General features: G+C 37.9%; 1 protein-coding gene across 3 annotated transcripts in view; it reads right to left on the bottom strand.

Annotated features, from left to right (window-relative positions):
* The window catches only part of LOC137287072 (adhesion G-protein coupled receptor G6-like), an 89854-nt gene that overhangs the window by 9219 nt on the left and 59459 nt on the right, over window positions 1-21176 (bottom strand). For 2 of the 3 annotated variants that reach the window (XM_067819189.1, XM_067819192.1), the window contains exons 13-24: window positions 11729-11761; window positions 9394-9535; window positions 8623-8735; window positions 8111-8342; window positions 7294-7471; window positions 6921-7076; window positions 5525-5788; window positions 4784-4924; window positions 3632-3759; window positions 2051-2174; window positions 1315-1459; window positions 652-727 (exon numbers count right to left, since the gene is read on the bottom strand). In XM_067819189.1, the coding sequence (XP_067675290.1) occupies window positions 652-727; window positions 1315-1459; window positions 2051-2174; window positions 3632-3759; window positions 4784-4924; window positions 5525-5788; window positions 6921-7076; window positions 7294-7471; window positions 8111-8342; window positions 8623-8735; window positions 9394-9535; window positions 11729-11761 (1732 nt within the window). The remainder of the gene's footprint in view (window positions 1-651; window positions 728-1314; window positions 1460-2050; window positions 2175-3631; window positions 3760-4783; window positions 4925-5524; window positions 5789-6920; window positions 7077-7293; window positions 7472-8110; window positions 8343-8622; window positions 8736-9393; window positions 9536-11728; window positions 11762-21176) is intronic. The other variant, XM_067819190.1, reaches the window with a different exon arrangement.

Below are 21176 nucleotides of genomic sequence, written 5' to 3'. Positions count from 1 at the left end.
TACATACAATCACAGACAACATTACATACAGTCACCATTTTATATACGTTTCGCTTTTATAGTTTTTTACTTTGTTTTGTTTGTTGTTTAACTCGCAACATTCAAACGTTATGTAGGCAGTATATAAATCATAGTGTCTGGACCGGACAATCCAGAAACCAATATCATGAGCATCGATCTACGCAACCTGGATACAATGACAACCTGGATACAATGACAACCTGGATACAATGACAACCTGGATACAATGACATATGTCAACCAGGCCAGCAAATCTGACCGCTAAATCCCTTTAGTCGCCTCTTGAGACAAGCGGTTGAGTGCTACAGCGTGTAAAGCCCATGGCTGGTATTCCTCTTGGTGATATTGATGGGATAGTACTAAAAACGACATTAAAAAGAAAACAAAAACGACAAACATGGGTTGCGGAACACCAGTTCTGATCCGGATCTTGGTGGGTTCGCTGTAATTCAGCTTACAGGGTGATAAATGCGTAACTTAACATATAGGTATTATTTATTTATTATTGACTTATTATCTACTGGTTGAACACACATATCTGGAGTTGGTTGTATATGTTTCTTTATTACTGACTGTGGACTGTTCATGTTGATTAGGCTACTGTGTAAAGCATATATGGCACTAACTTACATTCCGGAAGAAAGTTCCCCATAGTTCTCCGTTGCGTTGATCCCAAGGGTGATCGCTACCACTACGATGGGAAGGCCTGTATCACAACAAAGAAAATCACGTAGCAAGACTGAATTATTTACTGCTCAATTCTGTTTTCACCAATAAGAGTTCGTATTGGAACTTTGCAAAACAGGCGCCTGTCAATAAACAACAACAGAACACAAAAACAGCTCCATGTCTGTTAACAACATTCATGGATAACTTTGTATTGTCCGGGATGAAATTGCCAATCCTTTGACGTCAAATAGAAGTCAGTTAAAACTGTTACTATCGCAATAAGGTAAGTAATGGCCATGTTTGTAGGGCATGGTTGGGAAGATTGACTGGGAGTGTGAACTGTTCTTAAGTAAATGTTGAGCAACAAGGTAAATCACAATCACACATTTCAAAGCATTAACTTTATTTTTAAAAACAAAACGCCATGTATGTTAATGTAGGATGTGCACAAACCCTGAGCAGAGTATAACAGATAATACCGAACTGTTGAACTGTTCGTCTTAACACGCAGATCCTCGGACCTAAGCCACACTGTGATAATTCTCTCCCAGATGTAAATGTTAGATACACATATTTGAAGGTATAAAGAAGCGAGGCAGATAGCTGTATTGAAAATACACTCACCCCAACCAATAACGCAACACTTTAGCATAAAGTTTGTGTAATATGTCTTAAAGACCACAACCAGTGCCAGATACATGTAGAAGGCCTCTATCGCCATCCACGTCAACGCTGACAGCATGAAGTAGTGCAGCATCACTGCCACGGCCTACAACGAAAACGCCAACAAATTGCAGATTTGTTTTCTCATGGTGTAAAGATCGTCCAATCACACTGATGTATATAGGAGTGAGTGAGTTTAGTTTTACGCCATACGCATCAGTAATCCAGTTATATGGTGGAGATATGAAAATAATGGAGTCTGTTCCCGCCATGCCAGTGATCAACTGCATGAGCATCGGTCTATGCAATTTGGAGCCATGTGTCAACAAGCCCGACAACCCGATCCCGTTAGCTGTCTCATACAATAAGCATGGACTACCGATGATCAATTCTGCCCCGGATCTTCTTGGGTCAGCTGTATGTAGCGGATGAGTATTTAACAGTTGCATACATGACATCGGAATATTACAGACGAAGAAAGACTCATTTCTATTAGTCAAATACATTCTGTGTCTTCATTCTCGTCAGTTTGCTTTACTGGCCCTTGTCGAAAGAGAACATAATATTATCATTCAGGTATTTGTATAATTAATTTAAATTTAATTCTGGTATCCACCAGAGTCAGACATAAACGATTTCAAAACCTTACTCACTCACTCACTCCATGCCGTGTTTTGGTATAATGGAGATCCATTACCTTGCATGCAATGGCGTTCTTGAAGGTGTAGTCTTGCATACCCACAAGGAATATAAGATTAGCCACAGCTAGAGCGACGCACAGGTTGATGAGAATCTTAGAGGGGTTGTCCCGACGCAGTTTCCTGTTAACAAAACACATTAGTCATAATGAGCACACTGCTGGGGGCTGTTGCTGTTATTCTGTCGTGGTAAATGTTTCAGAAAACGATCTTACTGCTTCGACTGCAATAACATAGATGTGAGTGAGTTTAGTTTTATGCCGCACTCAGTAGTATTCCAGCTATATGGCAGCGGTCTGTAAATAATCGAGTCTGGACCAGACAATCCAGTGATCAACAACATGGGCATCGATCTGCGCAATTGGGAACCGATGACATGTGTCAACCAAGTCAGCGAATCTGACCACTCGATCCCTTAAGTCGCCTCTTACGACTAGCACAGTTTATGGCAAGCATGGGTTGCTGAAGGCCTATTCTACCCCTCGACCTTTACGGGTTCATAGATGTGAATATACTTCCCATCACATGTTTAGATCAAATGTTACTTCAGGTAATTATTCTAAATTTTGTAGAATATTCCATACTGTTGAAATGTACTGTTTACAGATGAACTCTATTGTAAAGTAAATTCGTAACGTTGGAATGGGTATTGTCATGAGTTTAATGAATGTCATTGATAAAACAAATCACTGCAGCCCTTTACATGTAGAAAATTTATACATGCTTTCCAGCAATTTAAACCTTGTGAAATTCACACATGTATACGTATATACATACACACATACATACATGCATGCATGCATACATACATACACACACACACACACACACACACACACTTATACATACATACATACATACATACATACATACATACATACATACATACATACATACATACATATGCGTACTATTTAACATTTTGTTAAAGCCATCGTGAGAGACCAATAATAGTTTACGACCTGGTACTATAGATGATCTGTTTAATACGCATTTGGTGGTGAAGTGCTTTGTATGGTCTATGTAAATACACAGTGGATAATTCTGTCGCATCTATAATACGACTTAACGAACTTAATATACCACCGTGAACTGTATGAAGTAAGCTACATTATTTACCGAACGCCAGCATATAGCTGGTATATTGCGACGTAAAGCTAAACTCACTCACTACAGTACGTGAATAAACATTTTGGGTTCCGGGTTCGATTCCCAACAGGGGTTCAATGTGTGAAGCCCATTTCTGGCGTTCTTTGTCGTGCTGGAATATTGCGACAGTAGCATAAAACTCACTCACTCATTCTTAAGAACACACATGCAATTCTTCCTTCATTGGCTCCTGAAGGTCCGGGTTCCATATAATCTTCAGCAGCCCGTGCTTACCGTAAGCGTCGACTAAAGGCATCGGGTGGTCAGGGTCGCTGACTTGACATCGTATCCTAAGTGCCTAGATCGATGCACATGCTGCTGATGACTGGATTGTCTGTTTCAGACTCGATTGTATTCAAACCGCCGCCACACCGCTGAGTGCGGCGTAAAACGTAACTCACTTACAGTCTTCCTTCTCTGATGAAGCTCACCTGAACATGATGTATGTGAGCAATGTGAGCAGCAAACACAGCAGAGAGACTCCACAACCGATGTAGGAGATGAACGACAGCGCCACACGGTCAGTTTCAGATATATTAGTACCTCCTTCATAGACATCCTGAAATATATATCACAAAGTGTATCCTGAAACATATCTACATAATAACAGTCGACATCTTGAATAGCATTCATTGAAGTAGTCTGTTGTACAGACCCTGAAGTATAAAAATCCAAGAAAGCCCACGCAAGTCTAGAAAATGTGGCAAGTCTAGATTTCCATAGCTTCAGGAAAATGAAGGAAAGAGCGGAAAATGAAGAAAGTCTCAGGGCTCCATTTCATTATATTATTTTTTTTCACTATGGACGTTTTTTCAGTAAAATATGTTCATTTCAGAGACTAGCTGTTAGTCTATCATTGAAGGTACTATACGTCTCCTAAATCGTTTTGAAACATCATTGACATCGTGACATAGCTAATTTGGAATGTACGGTATTTGATCCATCTAAATATCATCGACATTGTGAAAAAGCAATCACGATACGTATCCTAAAACGTATCGAAACATCATAGACATCGTGAAATACTGACTGACTGCGTTTAGTTTCAACAATATTCCAGCTAAATGGGGCGGTCAGTAAATATTCGGATCTTGACCAGAAAGTCCTAGGATCAACATCAACTGGGATTCGATGTAAACTGTCAATCACATCGTGACATAGTTCATTTGGAATGTACGACACGTATCTTAAAATGCATCTAAATACTATCGATATCTTGAAATAGGAATTAGGGAATGTACAAAACGTATCCTAAAACGTTTCGAAACAACAGTGACATCTTGAAATAGCAGCTATGCGAAATACGATATGTTTCCTAAAACATCGTAAAATACCAAATAATAGAGCAACGGGACAAAAAGACAAAAATCATAACGCCAACGCAAGAAAACAACAAGCCTTGATCATCCATCTAAAAGAGTGAATGAACATGATTTCAAGCCGTTTTTATAAACATTCCAGAAATTACACGGCAGGAAATGGGCATCGCCCACTTGGGGAGTCGAACTAGAGTCTTTGGTGTCACAACTGAACCACTATCTGAAGAGACAGGAACAGCAATGTTTACTCCGGGTATAACTAACCATAAGCAGGGCGAAGTTAGTGAGATGGTTGCAAGCACAGACTGTGTACGTGTCCTTGACATCTTCCTTCACCTCACACCCATCTGTAGACCACCCTGCACCGTTGTCTCGCCAGAACACACAACGGGGGTTGACAGCGTTCTGAGAGTAAACAGTAAGAAAGTCGAGGTAATGTTTTAGATGAAACATCAGTTAGATTAGATTAACATCAGTTAATGCATTGCATGTAGTCTACAACCAGCATCTGATGAGGAACTGGTGAATGAGAAGACGTAGGAATTGAGTGAGTTAGGTTTTACACCGCTTCTAACAATATCCCAGCAATACAACGGCGAGGGACAGCAGAAATGGGCCTCGTACATTGTGCCCATGTAGGGAATCGAACCCGGGTCTTTAGAGTGACGAGCGAACACATTCACCACTTGGCCAATTCACCACACAATAGTGCACATATGAACCTGAAGAAGCGTTTTGGTGATCTGAAGCAACTTAACTTCTGTAGATTTAAATAATTGTATTTCAACATACCTGTGGCACTAAGATTTAATTCTTGCAAATGTCATGTAGATTTACTTTTCTTCATATATAATGTAACTATATACCTATATAATAGACTTTCTTTCATTTCCCCACAGTTATGTCCCAGTATCACAAGTCTTGAAATGAATTTCCACAGACCGTTCGGCACCATATGTAAGGCATATATGCATTACCTCATATCAGCATATGACGCTATCCTACCTTCTTCAGATGAGGTAGATGTAAGATAACGGGGTCGGTGAGGTTGGCGATGATGACGTTCGGGACACTAGCTGAGAGGATCTTGCTGTTTATCATGGTGGTCACTTTACCCTGTCCCCCGTCAGTCACTGCCAAATCGCCGCTACCGTTACTCCCTACACCAGAACCACCGTTTGATGCTGGTAAAGACGGGGCCATACTCCCAACACCTCCTGCTCTTCCGGTCGGATTGACACTTGGGCCTTGTCGAGCCTTTTCAAATACCTTGAGGAGAGAGGGAAGGGAATTGTATTGTATATACCCGCATACAACCTTCATGACACAGTGTAGTCCTTTAAACTGAGAGTGCATTGTGCAGACGAAAACACACAAAACGTGTTATTGCATAGAAATGTTGAAGAATAAACGTATTGAGTTGAATATTGAATTCAAGGTTGACATGAACAGTATATGAGCATCAAAACATCTCCTATATTCATCTTTGAATAGCTTTACCTTGTGTAGAAGAAAGCAAGGCTCTATTCACGTCGTGTCTGAAGTATTTTGAGTAACTTCTTACTTACTTACTCACAAATCAACTCGTAATTCAAAGCCATCTATCATTCGTATCCTGTCAGCAAACACAATTCATATGCATGATTGTTCGAGTGAAGATTCGCTCTAACCAGTGGCAAAGGAGGAAGGATAATCCCCTCGTGGACATAAATTCACATGTATGATTGTTGGAGTGAAGGTGCTTGATGACATCGTAGCAGTGTATACTGGCCATTGTCATTAAAGGGTAGTACCTACTAACTTGGGGAAATATACTGCCTGGTTGTGTATTTGGTTCAAATGCATTTTTAAGCATGTGGTTATGTGTGATCCTGTGCATAGTGCATAAGTAACAAATCAGTTGACGTTAAGCAAAGTTGGACGCGGAGAGACCTTGTTCGGCAATTCCTGAGAGTTTCTAGAACTTCTGTCTTGCCGCATAGCGAAGCATATGTGATACAAGTAATCTCACCTTAGGCAAGTGAGTTTGTTCAGTGTTGAATCTGTACATCTGTACATCAGAAGAAAATGGGTACCCTGTGGGATAAATCATGTGGCTATGCCTCGAAGGCAGCTTCGGTTATCAGGTGAAGACTTTGTGATAACCCGTGGAACAGCTCCGAGTGGGATACCAGGCGTCATAAAAATCCATGATAACTAGTATTTAATTAATATGGATAGTATGAACAACAAGGGCATGTGACTATACGTAATGGATGTGGGAGTCAAGATGTATTAAAGAATGGTAGTAAACTTTGAGTGTGTTTGCACAAAGTCAATGTTCAGTGATAACCTCAACGAACATTAAATTGTCAGCACATATAAAATTGCGATGCAACAGTGCATGTTCATGTACACTCACAGTAAATAATTTATCCGTCGGATACACTGCAAATATAACCCTGTTTGCTTTCGTCATGACCTCAGCAGGTACAAAAGCAAAGAGGCCCTCGGGAAGCATGATTGTTGCCATTGCTTTGTCTTCTCCTTCAGGGTTGTTTCCCTTTCTGACCTCAACCTTTCAAACAAAATGAATAAAGCAAGCTCAATAACATTTTGGTGACTTTCATTTATTAGGATCACGTTATCTTCATGTGTTTCTATGGATTTCCTGCTTAGTGTTCTTGCGAAACATGTGCTTTCATTTCGGTCAAACAGAACAACATACCAAACACATCTATACGAAAGACTATACGTATGATGTGAATGTGAAAGGACGTATGAATGTACCCTACCGTATCCCCAGTGAGCGTGCTATCGTTAGATTTAGACGAATCCGTGACGAAAGAAACCCCAGAAAAGTTCCTAGGGTCGATACTGACGGCAGCCACGGCAATATTGGGTTGAACTAGGAGAAGATCCCCATCACTCAGGGATGAAGAAGTTGTCATCAAGTTCACAGACGATATCAGTCTGCAACATGATAGACATGGTATCTGTTATTATTCACGCACTTATAACGCATTGATAATACACTATGCCATCTGATAATTTCAGGTTTAAATTAAATGAAAAGTCAAACCAGATATTGAAACTTTAAATGGTACATTCGCTTGATGAGTTAAGGCACTATACAGTACCCATCTACAGACTGAAACGAGAGTCATACAAGAAACATTTTTTTTGCAATTAGGGTATTGTATTGTCATTCGCTCATATGTCGGGGCACAGACCGAATATATTCAGTTGCACAGAAAACAGGTCTTAACTTCCAGTTGGACTTCCCACTACACCAAAATAAATCGGCCTTACATTTAGCTCAATGTTTTGATACACAGAATCATCAATCATATATGAATGTATACAAACTGACACCGGCGTGAGGGTGAATTCTACACGAATGCCACCCCAAGTTTCAAGGAGAACATATAAGCGTTTTCAAGTAATTGTAATGTATTGTAAATTTTGTGCGGTTGCTCATGAATCCAGTCCTACGCCAATTTCCAAGGGGGATATGTATGGATTTTCCATTACAACGCATTCGGCAGAATCTGTATGGATACCATCCACAGTTTGGGGGTGTGGGTGTTGAAGCGGTTGTATGCCCTGTACCTTGTAGTTGCTTGTTTCTTCTGTTCCGCCTCAAGAAGGACATCGCCGGGAACGACGATGATGTAGCTCACCGATGCCAGAGTATTGTTGAATACCTCTCTCGAACTGAGAGACGTTTCCAGCCTAGCGATCTTCTCCACAATGTTCACTGCGAAGTTCACGTCAGTTTCTGTGAAGTTGGCCGCCCTCGTGGTTATCATCTGCAACTCTTTGGAGACCTCCAGCACATTGTCTGAAAACGCGAGTTCAGCAAGTGAGTCTGTTGTTTGTGAAATCGTCTCAGCAAATTCTGACAAGGGGAAGTGGTTGCAGATATGCACACTCACCCTTTTGCCTTCATCGTTGTTAAATGACCACTGAAACTCGGATGAATGTGAACTATGCATCTCATCCCCACCTCCTCTCAAAAAGCGGTATCCGCCCTTGTGGCTAACGTTTAGTCTCCAAGCTCATCCACCTGCAACCCTTATATATGCCACCTTCTAACTGAAAAGAAAGAATCTTTTACCCACCAGTAGTTACTGTGTTCAAAGCGAGGTCTTCTAAGCGTCTGGTGACGTCGCTAGCGAACGGACAATCTCCAAGATTCGAGTCCATCCAAATCGCCCTGTTATTGACCTTGACGCTGCAACATGTGAAACATGGAACATGTATGCCAAAGAGCTATACAGCGGCGCATATATAGAAATGGTAATTTTGGTTGGGTAAGAGGTAGTTGTAGATGAAGAAGAGGTGGTGATGGTAACTGGAGCGACTTGTTACACTCTAGTACAGAACCGATAACTATGAGGTCTTGTGTGACAGTGTTTGTGACTGCAACATTTAAAACAATTGCATGCAATGTTACAGTTTCAAAACCTAATATTTTCAGTCTGAATCCCTACTGGGATTCGAACCCACACTCCCAGTGTCAGGCAGCGCGCGACACCTACCGACTAAATGAAAGTCAGAATGGTCTAGATTACTCAAGTGATTCCCTCTGACAAGTGGAATCGCCACGGTTCCGAAAGGCCGATAGTTATGAATACACAATGTCATTGACAAAGTTGTAAAATGTAACAACTGTAATGGAAAACATGCAAATTTTGGTCCTACATCATTACAGTGAGCCCCATGTGCACACCGATCAATCAAGTGATATGAAGAATCATAATCCTGCCGAATGTGGTAACTGAACCTACGATCATAGAATCCATTCATATGTAAGGGACGTTACTACGCCCTACAAATGGCAAAACTAAAGAAATAGCAACATTATATATAATTTCCTTATCATCACTTACCATTTTCGAGAGCCCTGAAGAAGCACGCGACCGGGTGTCTGATGCGGACAAGTGACCTGTGCTGTCTTGTCAGTTAATGTCTCAGGCCACTCGAAAGAACCTCTGCTAGTTTTCTCTGTCTCGGGTTGACAGAACATCGGAGCTGAGGACAGAACGCAAACCATGTCAGCTGTCACTGACAAATTATGTTACGATTCCTGAGAAATACTATTTTCATACACATATTATGTAATCAGCTGGGTACATCAAACAATCATATGGCTGTCCACAGCTGAGGAGAATATAATGTGTACGAGAAGGTATAGTGTCCATGTTAGTTGTTATTTTTGTGTAAATGTGTTAACCTTTCGTAACGACGTACGTAACTGGTCAAACTGCAGTCTGAAAAATTAACATCTCTGCATGTTTGTACAAGTTAATATGTTTAAATTTTAAAAGACCATAAAGCCCATAAAATGTTTATTCGCTACAACATTAATCTAGTTCTAGGCTACCGAGTTCTATTTCTTTATATTCATGAAGTGTGAGGTGGATATTTGTCAAACCTTACTCTTATTAACTGCCATGAGGAAGACGCCCCTTTATTATTTTATTTTTAATATTTTATATCTTGTAGAACTGGTAAAGCTCACAACTGTCTTTGATGGAAATGTCCCTTTCCATGTTACCTGTGGCATTTGCCATGATATCAATATAAACAAAAGTCATCTACACTCAAACATATTATGCAAATGTATAGTAAAGAACATCTTAAACTATTGTCCATCAACTGCAGGGGACTGAATAATTCCTTCAAGCGAAGCAAGGTGTATACATTTCCAAGGAAAAGCAAAATAAATATCCTCCAGGAAGGATAATAATATATGGATGAACAGCTTCCTAACTGCTGTGAGAGCGACGTTTCGGTGCCAGTTCTAACGCCGTTATCAAGCAAGTGACCATTCAGAAAACAGCGATTGTCTTGTAATGAAATGTCCAAAGACAATGCAAGAGAGAACAGCAATTTTATTCAAATATGATTTTGAATTTGAAATTTAGAAAATAATTACTGACAACAAGGAGACAAATTATGTTGACTTAAGTGTTATGGTGAATGACTGCAAGTATACTGTTGTAAATATATATATGACCAAATAAACATAAGCCAGATTTAACAGGAAACCAAATCGAAACTAGAGTTGTTGGAAAACGACAAGATAATCATGTGTGGTAATTGGAATTTTGTTCTTCATCCTCATAGAGATACATTTAGTCAAATATAATTTGAAATAATTCAAAAGTCTGACTGAAACTCAAGGAGCATTTATTTAACCTGAAGCAAATACGATCGTGCAAAAAATCACGTAAGGATTTTTTTACATTTGGTGATATTGAAATGTTCTAAATACATCTCTAAAACAATTGCATAAAAGTGATGGGAAAATATTGAAAGGCCAAAAAGGGTATTAGAAGATACAAAACATTACTATAAAAAGTTGCATAACATGCAACGAATTTGTACAGGTTGCTTTGAAAAAAAAAGTTTAAAGCTTGGTGATAAAGTTGCAAATACTATCCAGGAGGGCAATCAACAGGTGATCTAACATTTTTGACTCATGAAAATATTAAAAAATGGAAAAATCCCGGGACCGGTTGGATTTACATTAAATTCGATCAAATTCTTTTGGTGAGTGAGTAAGTTCAGACTTGAATGTCACATGGCCAATATTTCAGCCATACCAAGACGAGGACATTTAATCGTGTTACATGGTAGTGTATGATAATCTATAAAATGCAAAATTACAAAGGACAGTAATACCGACTAGAATATCACAAAATCAAGAAATAAAACTAGCACATGTTTCTATAATAAGACTTCAAATTAGGACATTACAATATAAAAAAAGGATGAGGATCGTCAACAACTGAAAAAGTAACCCGCCACTATAGGGACCATGGGGGACTTACAGTAGTTTGCTACCGTCATGGACCATAGCTGATTTATATCTCAAATTACTTTGGAATGATTTAGGGGAATACTTCATAAATTCATTAAACTATAAAATATGGGTCTGAATCTCTATCTATCACACAAAGACAATGACAAATAACATGCCTACCAAAGGCAAAATAAAGCTAAACATTTTCTAACGACTGAAGTCCAATATCCCGTTCAAATACACCCTAAACTAGCCTCTGCAGCAATAGCAAAGAGAATTAAACAGATAATATTGTACCACACATAATCCATGAAAACCAAAAGGCATTTCTGGAAAGAAAATGTACTGGGGAAACAACAAGAGTAATTTATAATTTGAAGCACTATACGAAAACCTATACAAAAAATCTGGCTTACTGTTTTCCATCTGCCTCGGCAAAGCCTTCGGCTCTGTGGATAGAAAATTAATGCAGAATGTCCTTCAAAACAACTCTGTCCACAGTATGGATAGGAAACTCTACTACACAAAGACAAAGACTAATAACTTGCCTACCAAAGGAAAATAAAATTAAATATTGTCTTAAAATTGGAGTACACTAATAATCCACGAAGACTCAAAAGGCTTTGTGGCAGGAAGATATAGAAGGAAAATATCAAGATAAATTTCTGATTGGATAAAAAAGATACAGAAACCCATAAGAAATTTGCCTTACGTTTAGTGATAGCCTGTGGAGTAGGCTTTGGCTCTGTGGATAGAAAATTCATGCAGAATGTCTTTAAGAATAATTTTGGAGATAAGTATTCAAACTGAATTACAGTACGTGTTTTGATGGGGTTGAATCTAGTGTTGTAGTAAATGGATATGGAAGATCGTTCAGGCTGTCGCCAGGGGAAGCCAGCATCTCCTCATGTCTTTAGTTTGTGTGTTAATTTCACATTTAATACGTGAGTAATGAGTGAAAATAATTGAAATAATTAAAATCTTTAAATTCACAATAATTTGTGGTCATGCCATAGAACATCCTTTTGAACAATTTGAAGATGGCACTATCTTAACCCCAGAAGGATAAGAAAACTGATTATAAGCAGCTTTCAGCACATTTGGATAAGAAAAATCATACAAAAATATTTCCATCCACTGACAGCATTTAGATGGCATTCTCAGTATTTATAAAGACAAATTTTTCATCATTTTTCTCAAACAAAGTTACACTACACAAAGACAAGGACTAATAACATGTCTACCAAAGGAAACTGAAACACGACCAAAGAGGCTTTGTGGTTGGAAGATATATAGGGGAAATATCAAGACCGATATCTGATTGGATTGAAAACACAGAGACCCATAAGCAATTTGCCTTACGTTTAGTGATAGCCTGTGGAGTAGACTGTGGTTCTGTGGATAGAAAATTCATGTAGAATGTCTTTAAATATAATTTTGGAGATAAGTATTCAAATTGAATTACAGTACGTGTTTTGATGGGGTTGAATCTAGTGTTGTAGTAAATGGATATGGAAGTTCGTTCAGGTTGTCGCCAGGGGAAGCCAGCATCTCCTCATGTCTTTAGTTTGTGTGTTAATTTCACATTTAATGCGTGAGTAATGAGTGAAAATAACTCAAATAATTACAATCTTTAAATTCACAATAATTTGTGGTCATGCCATAGAACATCCTTTTGAACAATTTGAAGATGGCACTATCTTAACCCCAGAAGGATCAGAAAACTGACTATAAGCAGCTTTCAACACTTTTGGATAAGAAAAATCATACAAAAAATACTTCCATCTACTGACAGCATTTAGATGGCAGTCTCAGTATTTATAAAGACAAATGTTTCACCATTTATCTAAAACAAAGTTGGGAGAGATGTACTCCAAGGTGGGACTAACTATTTAGCAAAACACTATGCAAAGGAAAAAACTACCTTCCAAACTACTTTGTCGTCGATTGGGTAGAATAGTAATATAACAAGTGACTGAAACCAGTAATTCATCAGAATAGAAACAGGAATGATTTATGTTAATGGCCTATTGAATAAACACAGTAAGTGACATGCAACGGATTATGGATGAAACTGAGAGAGTGAGTGAGTGAGTGAGTGAGTTTCATTTTACAGAGCACCAAGGAGTATTCCAGCTGTATGGCGTCGGTCTATAGATAATCGACTCTGGACCACACAGTCCTGTTATCAACAGCTTCAGCATGGATCCACGCAATTGGGATACAATGACATGAGTCAACCAAGTCAGAGAACCTGTTAAGCCGATCCAGTTAATTGCCTCTTAAGTGTGATTCCATTCCTGATCTTCATGGGTGGAATGAAAAAGATTTGAAAGGGGACTATTAAAGATTCCAGGCTTTGCGAGGCTCGGTTTATGTTTATATTAAACACCATGTAAAATATAAAGCACCCAAACTGCAATGTCTTTTTCTACCTTTCAATAAAGTAAAGTTTGGAAAGAAAAGTTTTCAAAGAAAAGTGACAAAGTTGCCAAATCTCCAGAAGGACAATTAAAATATGAAACTTGCTCTTTATCCACTACACAAAGACAAGGTCTAATAACATGCCTAACAAAGGAAACTGAAACTAAACATTGTCCAAAAATTGGAGTACGCTAAAAATCCAGGAAGACCGAAAAGGCTTTGTGGCAGGAAGATTTCAAGGGGAAATATCAAGACTGGTTTCTGACTGGATTGAAAATACAGAAACCCTGAAGAAATTTGCCTTACGTTTAGTGATAGCCTGTGGAGTAGACTGTGGTTCTGTGGATAGAAAATTCATGTAGAATGTCTTTAAATATAATTTTGGAGATAAGTATTCAAACTTGAATTACAATACTTTTTGATGGGGTTGAATCTAGTGTTTTAGCAAATGGATATGGAAGATCGTTCAGGTTGTCGCCAGGGGAACCCAGCGGCTCCTCATTCTTTAGATTGTGTGTTAATTTCACATTTCATGCGTGAGTAATGAGTGAAAAAATAAAGCTAAGCAGTTTCGAAGAACTGAAGTCCAAAATCCCGTTTAAATACACCCTAAACTAGCCTCTGCAGCAATAGCAAAGAGAATTAAAAAGATAATATTCTACCACACATAATCCATGAAAACTTAAAGGAAAATTCATGCAAAATGTCTTTCAAAATAATTTTGTCCAAAGTATGGATAGGAAACTTACGATTTATCTAGAACACAAAGACAAAGACTGATGACATGCCTGACAAAGGAAAATAAAATTAAACAGTGTCTTAAAATTGCAGTACACTAATACTCCATGAAGACCAAGAAGACTTTGTGGCAGGAAGATATAGAAGGAAAATATCAAGATTAACTTCTGATTGGATTAAAAAGATACAGAAGCCCATAAGAAATTTGGCTTACGTTTAGTGATAGCCTGTGGAGTGGTCCTTGGCTCTGTGGATAGAAAACCCATGCAGAATGTCTTTAAGAATAATTTGGGAGAAAAGTATTCAAATTTGAATTACAGTACTTTCTGATGGGGTTGAGTCTAGTGTTGTAGTAAATGGATATTGAAGTTCGTTCAGGTTGTCGCCAGGCGAAGCCAGTATCTCCTTATTTCTTTAGTTCGTGTATTAATTTCACATTTAATGCGTGAGTAATGAGTGAAAAAAAATTGAAATAATTACAATCTTTAAATTCACAATAATTTGTGGTCATACCGTAGAACATATTTTACAACAATTTGCACATGACACTATCTTAACCCCAGATTATGGATGAAACTGAGTGAGTGAGTTTTACAGAGCACCAAGGAGTATTCCAGCTGTATGGTCTATAGATAATCGACTCTGGACCAGACAATCCAGTGATCAACAGCTTCAGCATGGATCCACGTAAGAGGGATACAATGACATGGGTCAACCAAGTCAGAGAACCTGTTAAGCCGATCCAGTTAATTGTCTCTTAAGCGTGATTCCATTCCTGATCTTCATGGGTGGAATGAAAAAGATTTGAAAGGGGACTATCAAAGATTCCAGGCTTTGCGAGGCTCGGTTTATGTTTATATTAAACACCATGTAAAATATAAAGCACCCAAACTGCAATGTCTTTTTCTACCTTTCAATAAAGTAAAGTTTGGAAAGAAAAGTTTTCAAAGAAAAGTGACAAAGTTGCCAAATCTCCAGAAGGACAATTAAAATATGAAACTTGCTCTTTATCCACTACACAAAGACAAGGTCTAATAACATGCCTAACAAAGGAAACTGAAACTAAACATTGTCCAAAAATTGGAGTACGCTAAAAATCCAGGAAGACCGAAAAGGCTTTGTGGCAGGAAGATTTCAAGGGGAAATATCAAGACTGGTTTCTGACTGGATTGAAAATACAGAAACCCTGAAGAAATTTGCCTTACGTTTAGTGATAGCCTGTGGAGTAGACTGTGGTTCTGTGGATAGAAAATTCATGTAGAATGTCTTTAAATATAATTTTGGAGATAAGTATTCAAACTTGAATTACAATACTTTTTGATGGGGTTGAATCTAGTGTTTTAGCAAATGGATATGGAAGATCGTTCAGGTTGTCGCCAGGGGAACCCAGCGTCTCCTCATTCTTTAGATTGTGTGTTTAATTTCACATTTCATGCGTGAGTAATGAGTGAAAAAATAAAGCTAAGCAGTTTCGAAGAACTGAAGTCCAAAATCCCGTTTAAATACACCCTAAACTAGCCTCTGCAGCAATAGCAAAGAGAATTAAAAAGATAATATTCTACCACACATAATCCATGAAAACTTAAAGGAAAATTCATGCAAAATGTCTTTCAAAATAATTTTGTCCAAAGTATGGATAGCAAACTTACGATTTATCTAGAACACAAAGACAAAGACTGATGACATGCCTGACAAAGGAAAATAAAATTAAACAGTGTCTTAAAATTGCAGTACACTAATACTCCATGAAGACCAAGAAGACTTTGTGGCAGGAAGATATAGAAGGAAAATATCAAGATTAACTTCTGATTGGATTAAAAAGATACAGAAGCCCATAAGAAATTTGGCTTACGTTTAGTGATAGCCTGTGGAGTGGTCCTTGGCTCTGTGGATAGAAAACCCATGCAGAATGTCTTTAAGAATAATTTGGGAGAAAAGTATTCAAATTTGAATTACAGTACTTTCTGATGGGGTTGAGTCTAGTGTTGTAGTAAATGGATATTGAAGTTCGTTCAGGTTGTCGCCAGGCGAAACAAGTATCTCCTTATTTCTTTAGTTCGTGTATTAATTTCACATTTAATGCGTGAGTAATGAGTGAAAAAAAATTGAAATAATTACAATCTTTAAATTCACAATAATTTGTGGTCATACCGTAGAACATATTTTACAACAATTTGCACATGACACTATCTTAACCCCAGATTATGGATGAAACTGAGTGAGTGAGTTTTACAGAGCACCAAGGAGTATTCCAGCTGTATGGCGTCGGTCTATAGATAATCGACTCTGGACCAGACAATCCAGTGATCAACAGCTTCAGCATGGATCCACGTAAGAGGGATACAATGACATGGGTCAACCAAGTCAGAGAACCTGTTAAGCCGATCCAGTTAATTGCCTCTTAAGTGTGATTCCATTCCTGATCTTCATGGGTGGAATGAAAAAGATTTGAAACGGGACTATTAAAGATTCCAGGCTTTGCGAGGCTCGGTTTATGTTTATATTAAACACCATGTAAAATATAAAGCACCCAAACTGCAATGTCTTTTTCTACCTTTCAATAAAGTAAAGTTTGGAAAGAAAAGTTTTCAAAGAAAAGTGACAAAGTTGCCAAATCTCCAGAAGGACAATTAAAATATGAAACTTGCTCTTTATCCACTACACAAAGACAAGGTCTAATAACATGCCTAACAAAGGAAACTGAAACTAAACATTGTCCAAAAATTGGAGTACGCTAAAAATCCAGGAAGACCGAAAAGGCTTTGTGGCAGGAAGATTTCAAGGGGAAATATCAAGACTGGTTTCTGACTGGATTGAAAATACAGAAACCCTGAAGAAATTTGCCTTACGTTTAGTGATAGCCTGTGGAGTAGACTGTGGTTCTGTGGATAGAAAATTCATGTAGAATGTCTTTAAATATAATTTTGGAGATAAGTATTCAAACTTGAATTACAATACTTTTTGATGGGGTTGAATCTAGTGTTTTAGCAAATGGATATGGAAGATCGTTCAGGTTGTCGCCAGGGGAACCCAGCGTCTCCTCATTCTTTAGATTGTGTGTTTAATTTCACATTTCATGCGTGAGTAATGAGTGAAAAAATAAAGCTAAGCAGTTTCGAAGAACTGAAGTCCAAAATCCCGTTTAAATACACCCTAAACTAGCCTCTGCAGCAATAGCAAAGAGAATTAAAAAGATAATATTCTACCACACATAATCCATGAAAACTTAAAGGAAAATTCATGCAAAATGTCTTTCAAAATAATTTTGTCCAAAGTATGGATAGCAAACTTACGATTTATCTAGAACACAAAGACAAAGACTGATGACATGCCTGACAAAGGAAAATAAAATTAAACAGTGTCTTAAAATTGCAGTACACTAATACTCCATGAAGACCAAGAAGACTTTGTGGCAGGAAGATATAGAAGGAAAATATCAAGATTAACTTCTGATTGGATTAAAAAGATACAGAAGCCCATAAGAAATTTGGCTTACGTTTAGTGATAGCCTGTGGAGTGGTCCTTGGCTCTGTGGATAGAAAACCCATGCAGAATGTCTTTAAGAATAATTTGGGAGAAAAGTATTCAAATTTGAATTACAGTACTTTCTGATGGGGTTGAGTCTAGTGTTGTAGTAAATGGATATTGAAGTTCGTTCAGGTTGTCGCCAGGCGAAACAAGTATCTCCTTATTTCTTTAGTTCGTGTATTAATTTCACATTTAATGCGTGAGTAATGAGTGAAAAAAAAATGAAATAATTACAATCTTTAAATTCACAATAATTTGTGGTCATACCGTAGAACATATTTTACAACAATTTGCACATGACACTATCTTAACCCCAGATTATGGATGAAACTGAGTGAGTGAGTTTTACAGAGCACCAAGGAGTATTCCAGCTGTATGGCGTCGGTCTATAGATAATCGACTCTGGACCAGACAATCCAGTGATCAACAGCTTCAGCATGGATCCACGTAAGAGGGATAAAATGACATGGGTCAACCAAGTCAGAGAACCTGTTAAGCCGATCCAGTTAATTGTCTCTTAAGCGTGATTCCATTCCTGATCTTCATGGGTGGAATGAAAAAGATTTGAAAGGGGACTATTAAAGATTCCAGGCTTTGCGAGGCTCGGTTTATGTGTATATCAAACACCATGTAAAATATAAAGCACCCAAACTGCAATGTCTTTTTCTACCTTTCAATAAAGTAAAGTTTGGAAAGAAAAGTTTTCAAAGAAAAGTGACAAAGTTGCCAAATCTCCAGAAGGACAATTAAAATATGAAACTTGCTCTTTATCCACTACACAAAGACAAGGTCTAATAACATGCCTAACAAAGGAAACTGAAACTAAACATTGTCCAAAAATTGGAGTACCCTAAAAATCCAGGAAGACCGAAAAGGCTTTGTGGCAGGAAGATTTCAAGGGGAAATATCAAGACTGGTTTCTGATTGGATTGAAAATACAGAAACCCTGAAGAAATTTGCCTTACGTTTAGTGATAGCCTGTGGAGTAGACTGTGGTTCTGTGGATAGAAAATTCATGTAGAATGTCTTTAAATATAATTTTGGAGATAAGTATTCAAACTTGAATTACAATACTTTTTGATGGGGTTGAATCTAGTGTTTTAGCAAATGGATATGGAAGATCGTTCAGGTTGTCGCCAGGGGAACCCAGCGGCTCCTCATTCTTTAGATTGTGTGTTAATTTCACATTTCATGCGTGAGTAATGAGTGAAAAAATAAAGCTAAGCAGTTTCGAAGAACTGAAGTCCAAAATCCCGTTTAAATACACCCTAAACTAGCCTCTGCAGCAATAGCAAAGAGAATTAAAAAGATAATATTCTACCACACATAATCCATGAAACCTTAAAGGAAAATTCATGCAAAATGTCTTTCAAAATAATTTTGTCCAAAGTATGGATAGGAAACTTACGATTTATCTAGAACACAAAGACAAAGACTGATGACATGCCTGACAAAGGAAAATAAAATTAAACAGTGTCTTAAAATTGCAGTACACTAATACTCCATGAAGACCAAGAAGACTTTGTGGCAGGAAGATATAGAAGGAAAATATCAAGATTAACTTCTGATTGGATTAAAAAGATACAGAAGCCCATAAGAAATTTGGCTTACGCTTAGTGATAGCCTGTGGAGTGGTCCTTGGCTCTGTGGATAGAAAACCCATGCAGAATGTCTTTAAGAATAATTTGGGAGAAAAGTATTCAAATTTGAATTACAGTACTTTCTGATGGGGTTGAGTCTAGTGTTGTAGTAAATGGATATTGAAGTTCGTTCAGGTTGTCGCCAGGCGAAACCAGTATCTCCTTATTTCTTTAGTTCGTGTATTAATTTCACATTTAATGCGTGAGTAATGAGTGAAAAAATGAAATAATTACAATCTTTAAATTCACAATAATTTGTGGTCATACCGTAGAACATATTTTACAACAATTTGCACATGACACTATCTTAACCCCAGATTATGGACGAAACTGAGTGAGTGAGTGAGTGAGTGAGTGAGTGAGTGAGTTTTACAGAGCACTAAGGAGTATTCCAGCTGTATGGCGTCGGTCTATAGATAATCGACTCTGGACCAGACAATCCAGTGATCAACAGCTTCAGCATGGATCCACGTAAGAGGGATACAATGACATGGGTCAACCAAGTCAGAGAACCTGTTAAGCCGATCCAGTTAATTGTCTCTTAAGCGTGATTCCATTCCTGATCTTCATGGGTGGAATGAAAAAGATTTGAAAGGGGACTATCAAAGATTCCAGGCTTTGCGAGGCTCGGTTTATGTGTATATCAAACACCATGTAAAACATAAAGCACCCAAACTGCAATGTCTTTTTCTACCTTTCAATAAAGTAAAGTTTGGAAACAAAAGTTTTCAAAGAAAAGTGACAAAGTTGCCAAATCTCCAGAAGGACAATTAAAATATGAAACTTGCTCTTTATCCACTACACAAAGACAAGGTCTAATAACATGCCTAACAAAGGAAACTGAAACTAAACATTGTCCAAAAAGTGCAGTACGCTAAAATCCAGGAAGACCGAAAAGGCTTTGTGGCAGGAAGATTTCAAGGAGAAATATCAAGACTGGTTTCTGATTGGATTGAAAATACAGAAACCCTGAAGAAATTTGCCTTACGTTTAGTGATAGCCTGTGGAGTAGACTGTGGTTCTGTGGATAGAAAATTCATGTAGAATGTCTTTAAATATAATTTTGGAGATAAGTATTCAAACTTGAATTACAATACTTTTTGATGGGGTTGAATCTAGTGTTTTAGCAAATGGATATGGAAGATCGTTCAGGTTGTCGCCAGGGGAACCCAGCGTCTCCTCATTCTTTAGATTGTGTGTTAATTTCACATTTCATGCGTGAGTAATGAGTGAAAAAATAAAGCTAAGCAGTTTCGAAGAAATGAAGTCCAAAATCCCGTTTAAATACACCCTAAACTAGCCTCTGCAGCAATAGCAAAGAGAATTAAAAAGATAATATTCTACCACGCATAATCCATGAAAACTTAAAGGAAAATTCATGCAAAATGTCTTTCAAAATAATTTTGTCCAAAGTATGGATAGGAAACTTACGATTTATCTAGAACACAAAGACAAAGACTGATGACATGCCTGACAAAGGAAAATAAAATTAAACAGTGTCTTAAAATTGCAGTACACTAATACTCCATGAAGA

Source organism: Haliotis asinina, chromosome 6, assembly GCF_037392515.1.
Source record: "Haliotis asinina isolate JCU_RB_2024 chromosome 6, JCU_Hal_asi_v2, whole genome shotgun sequence".
Classification (NCBI taxonomy): domain Eukaryota; kingdom Metazoa; phylum Mollusca; class Gastropoda; order Lepetellida; family Haliotidae; genus Haliotis; species Haliotis asinina.
This window is presented reverse-complemented; position numbering and strand designations above follow the sequence as displayed.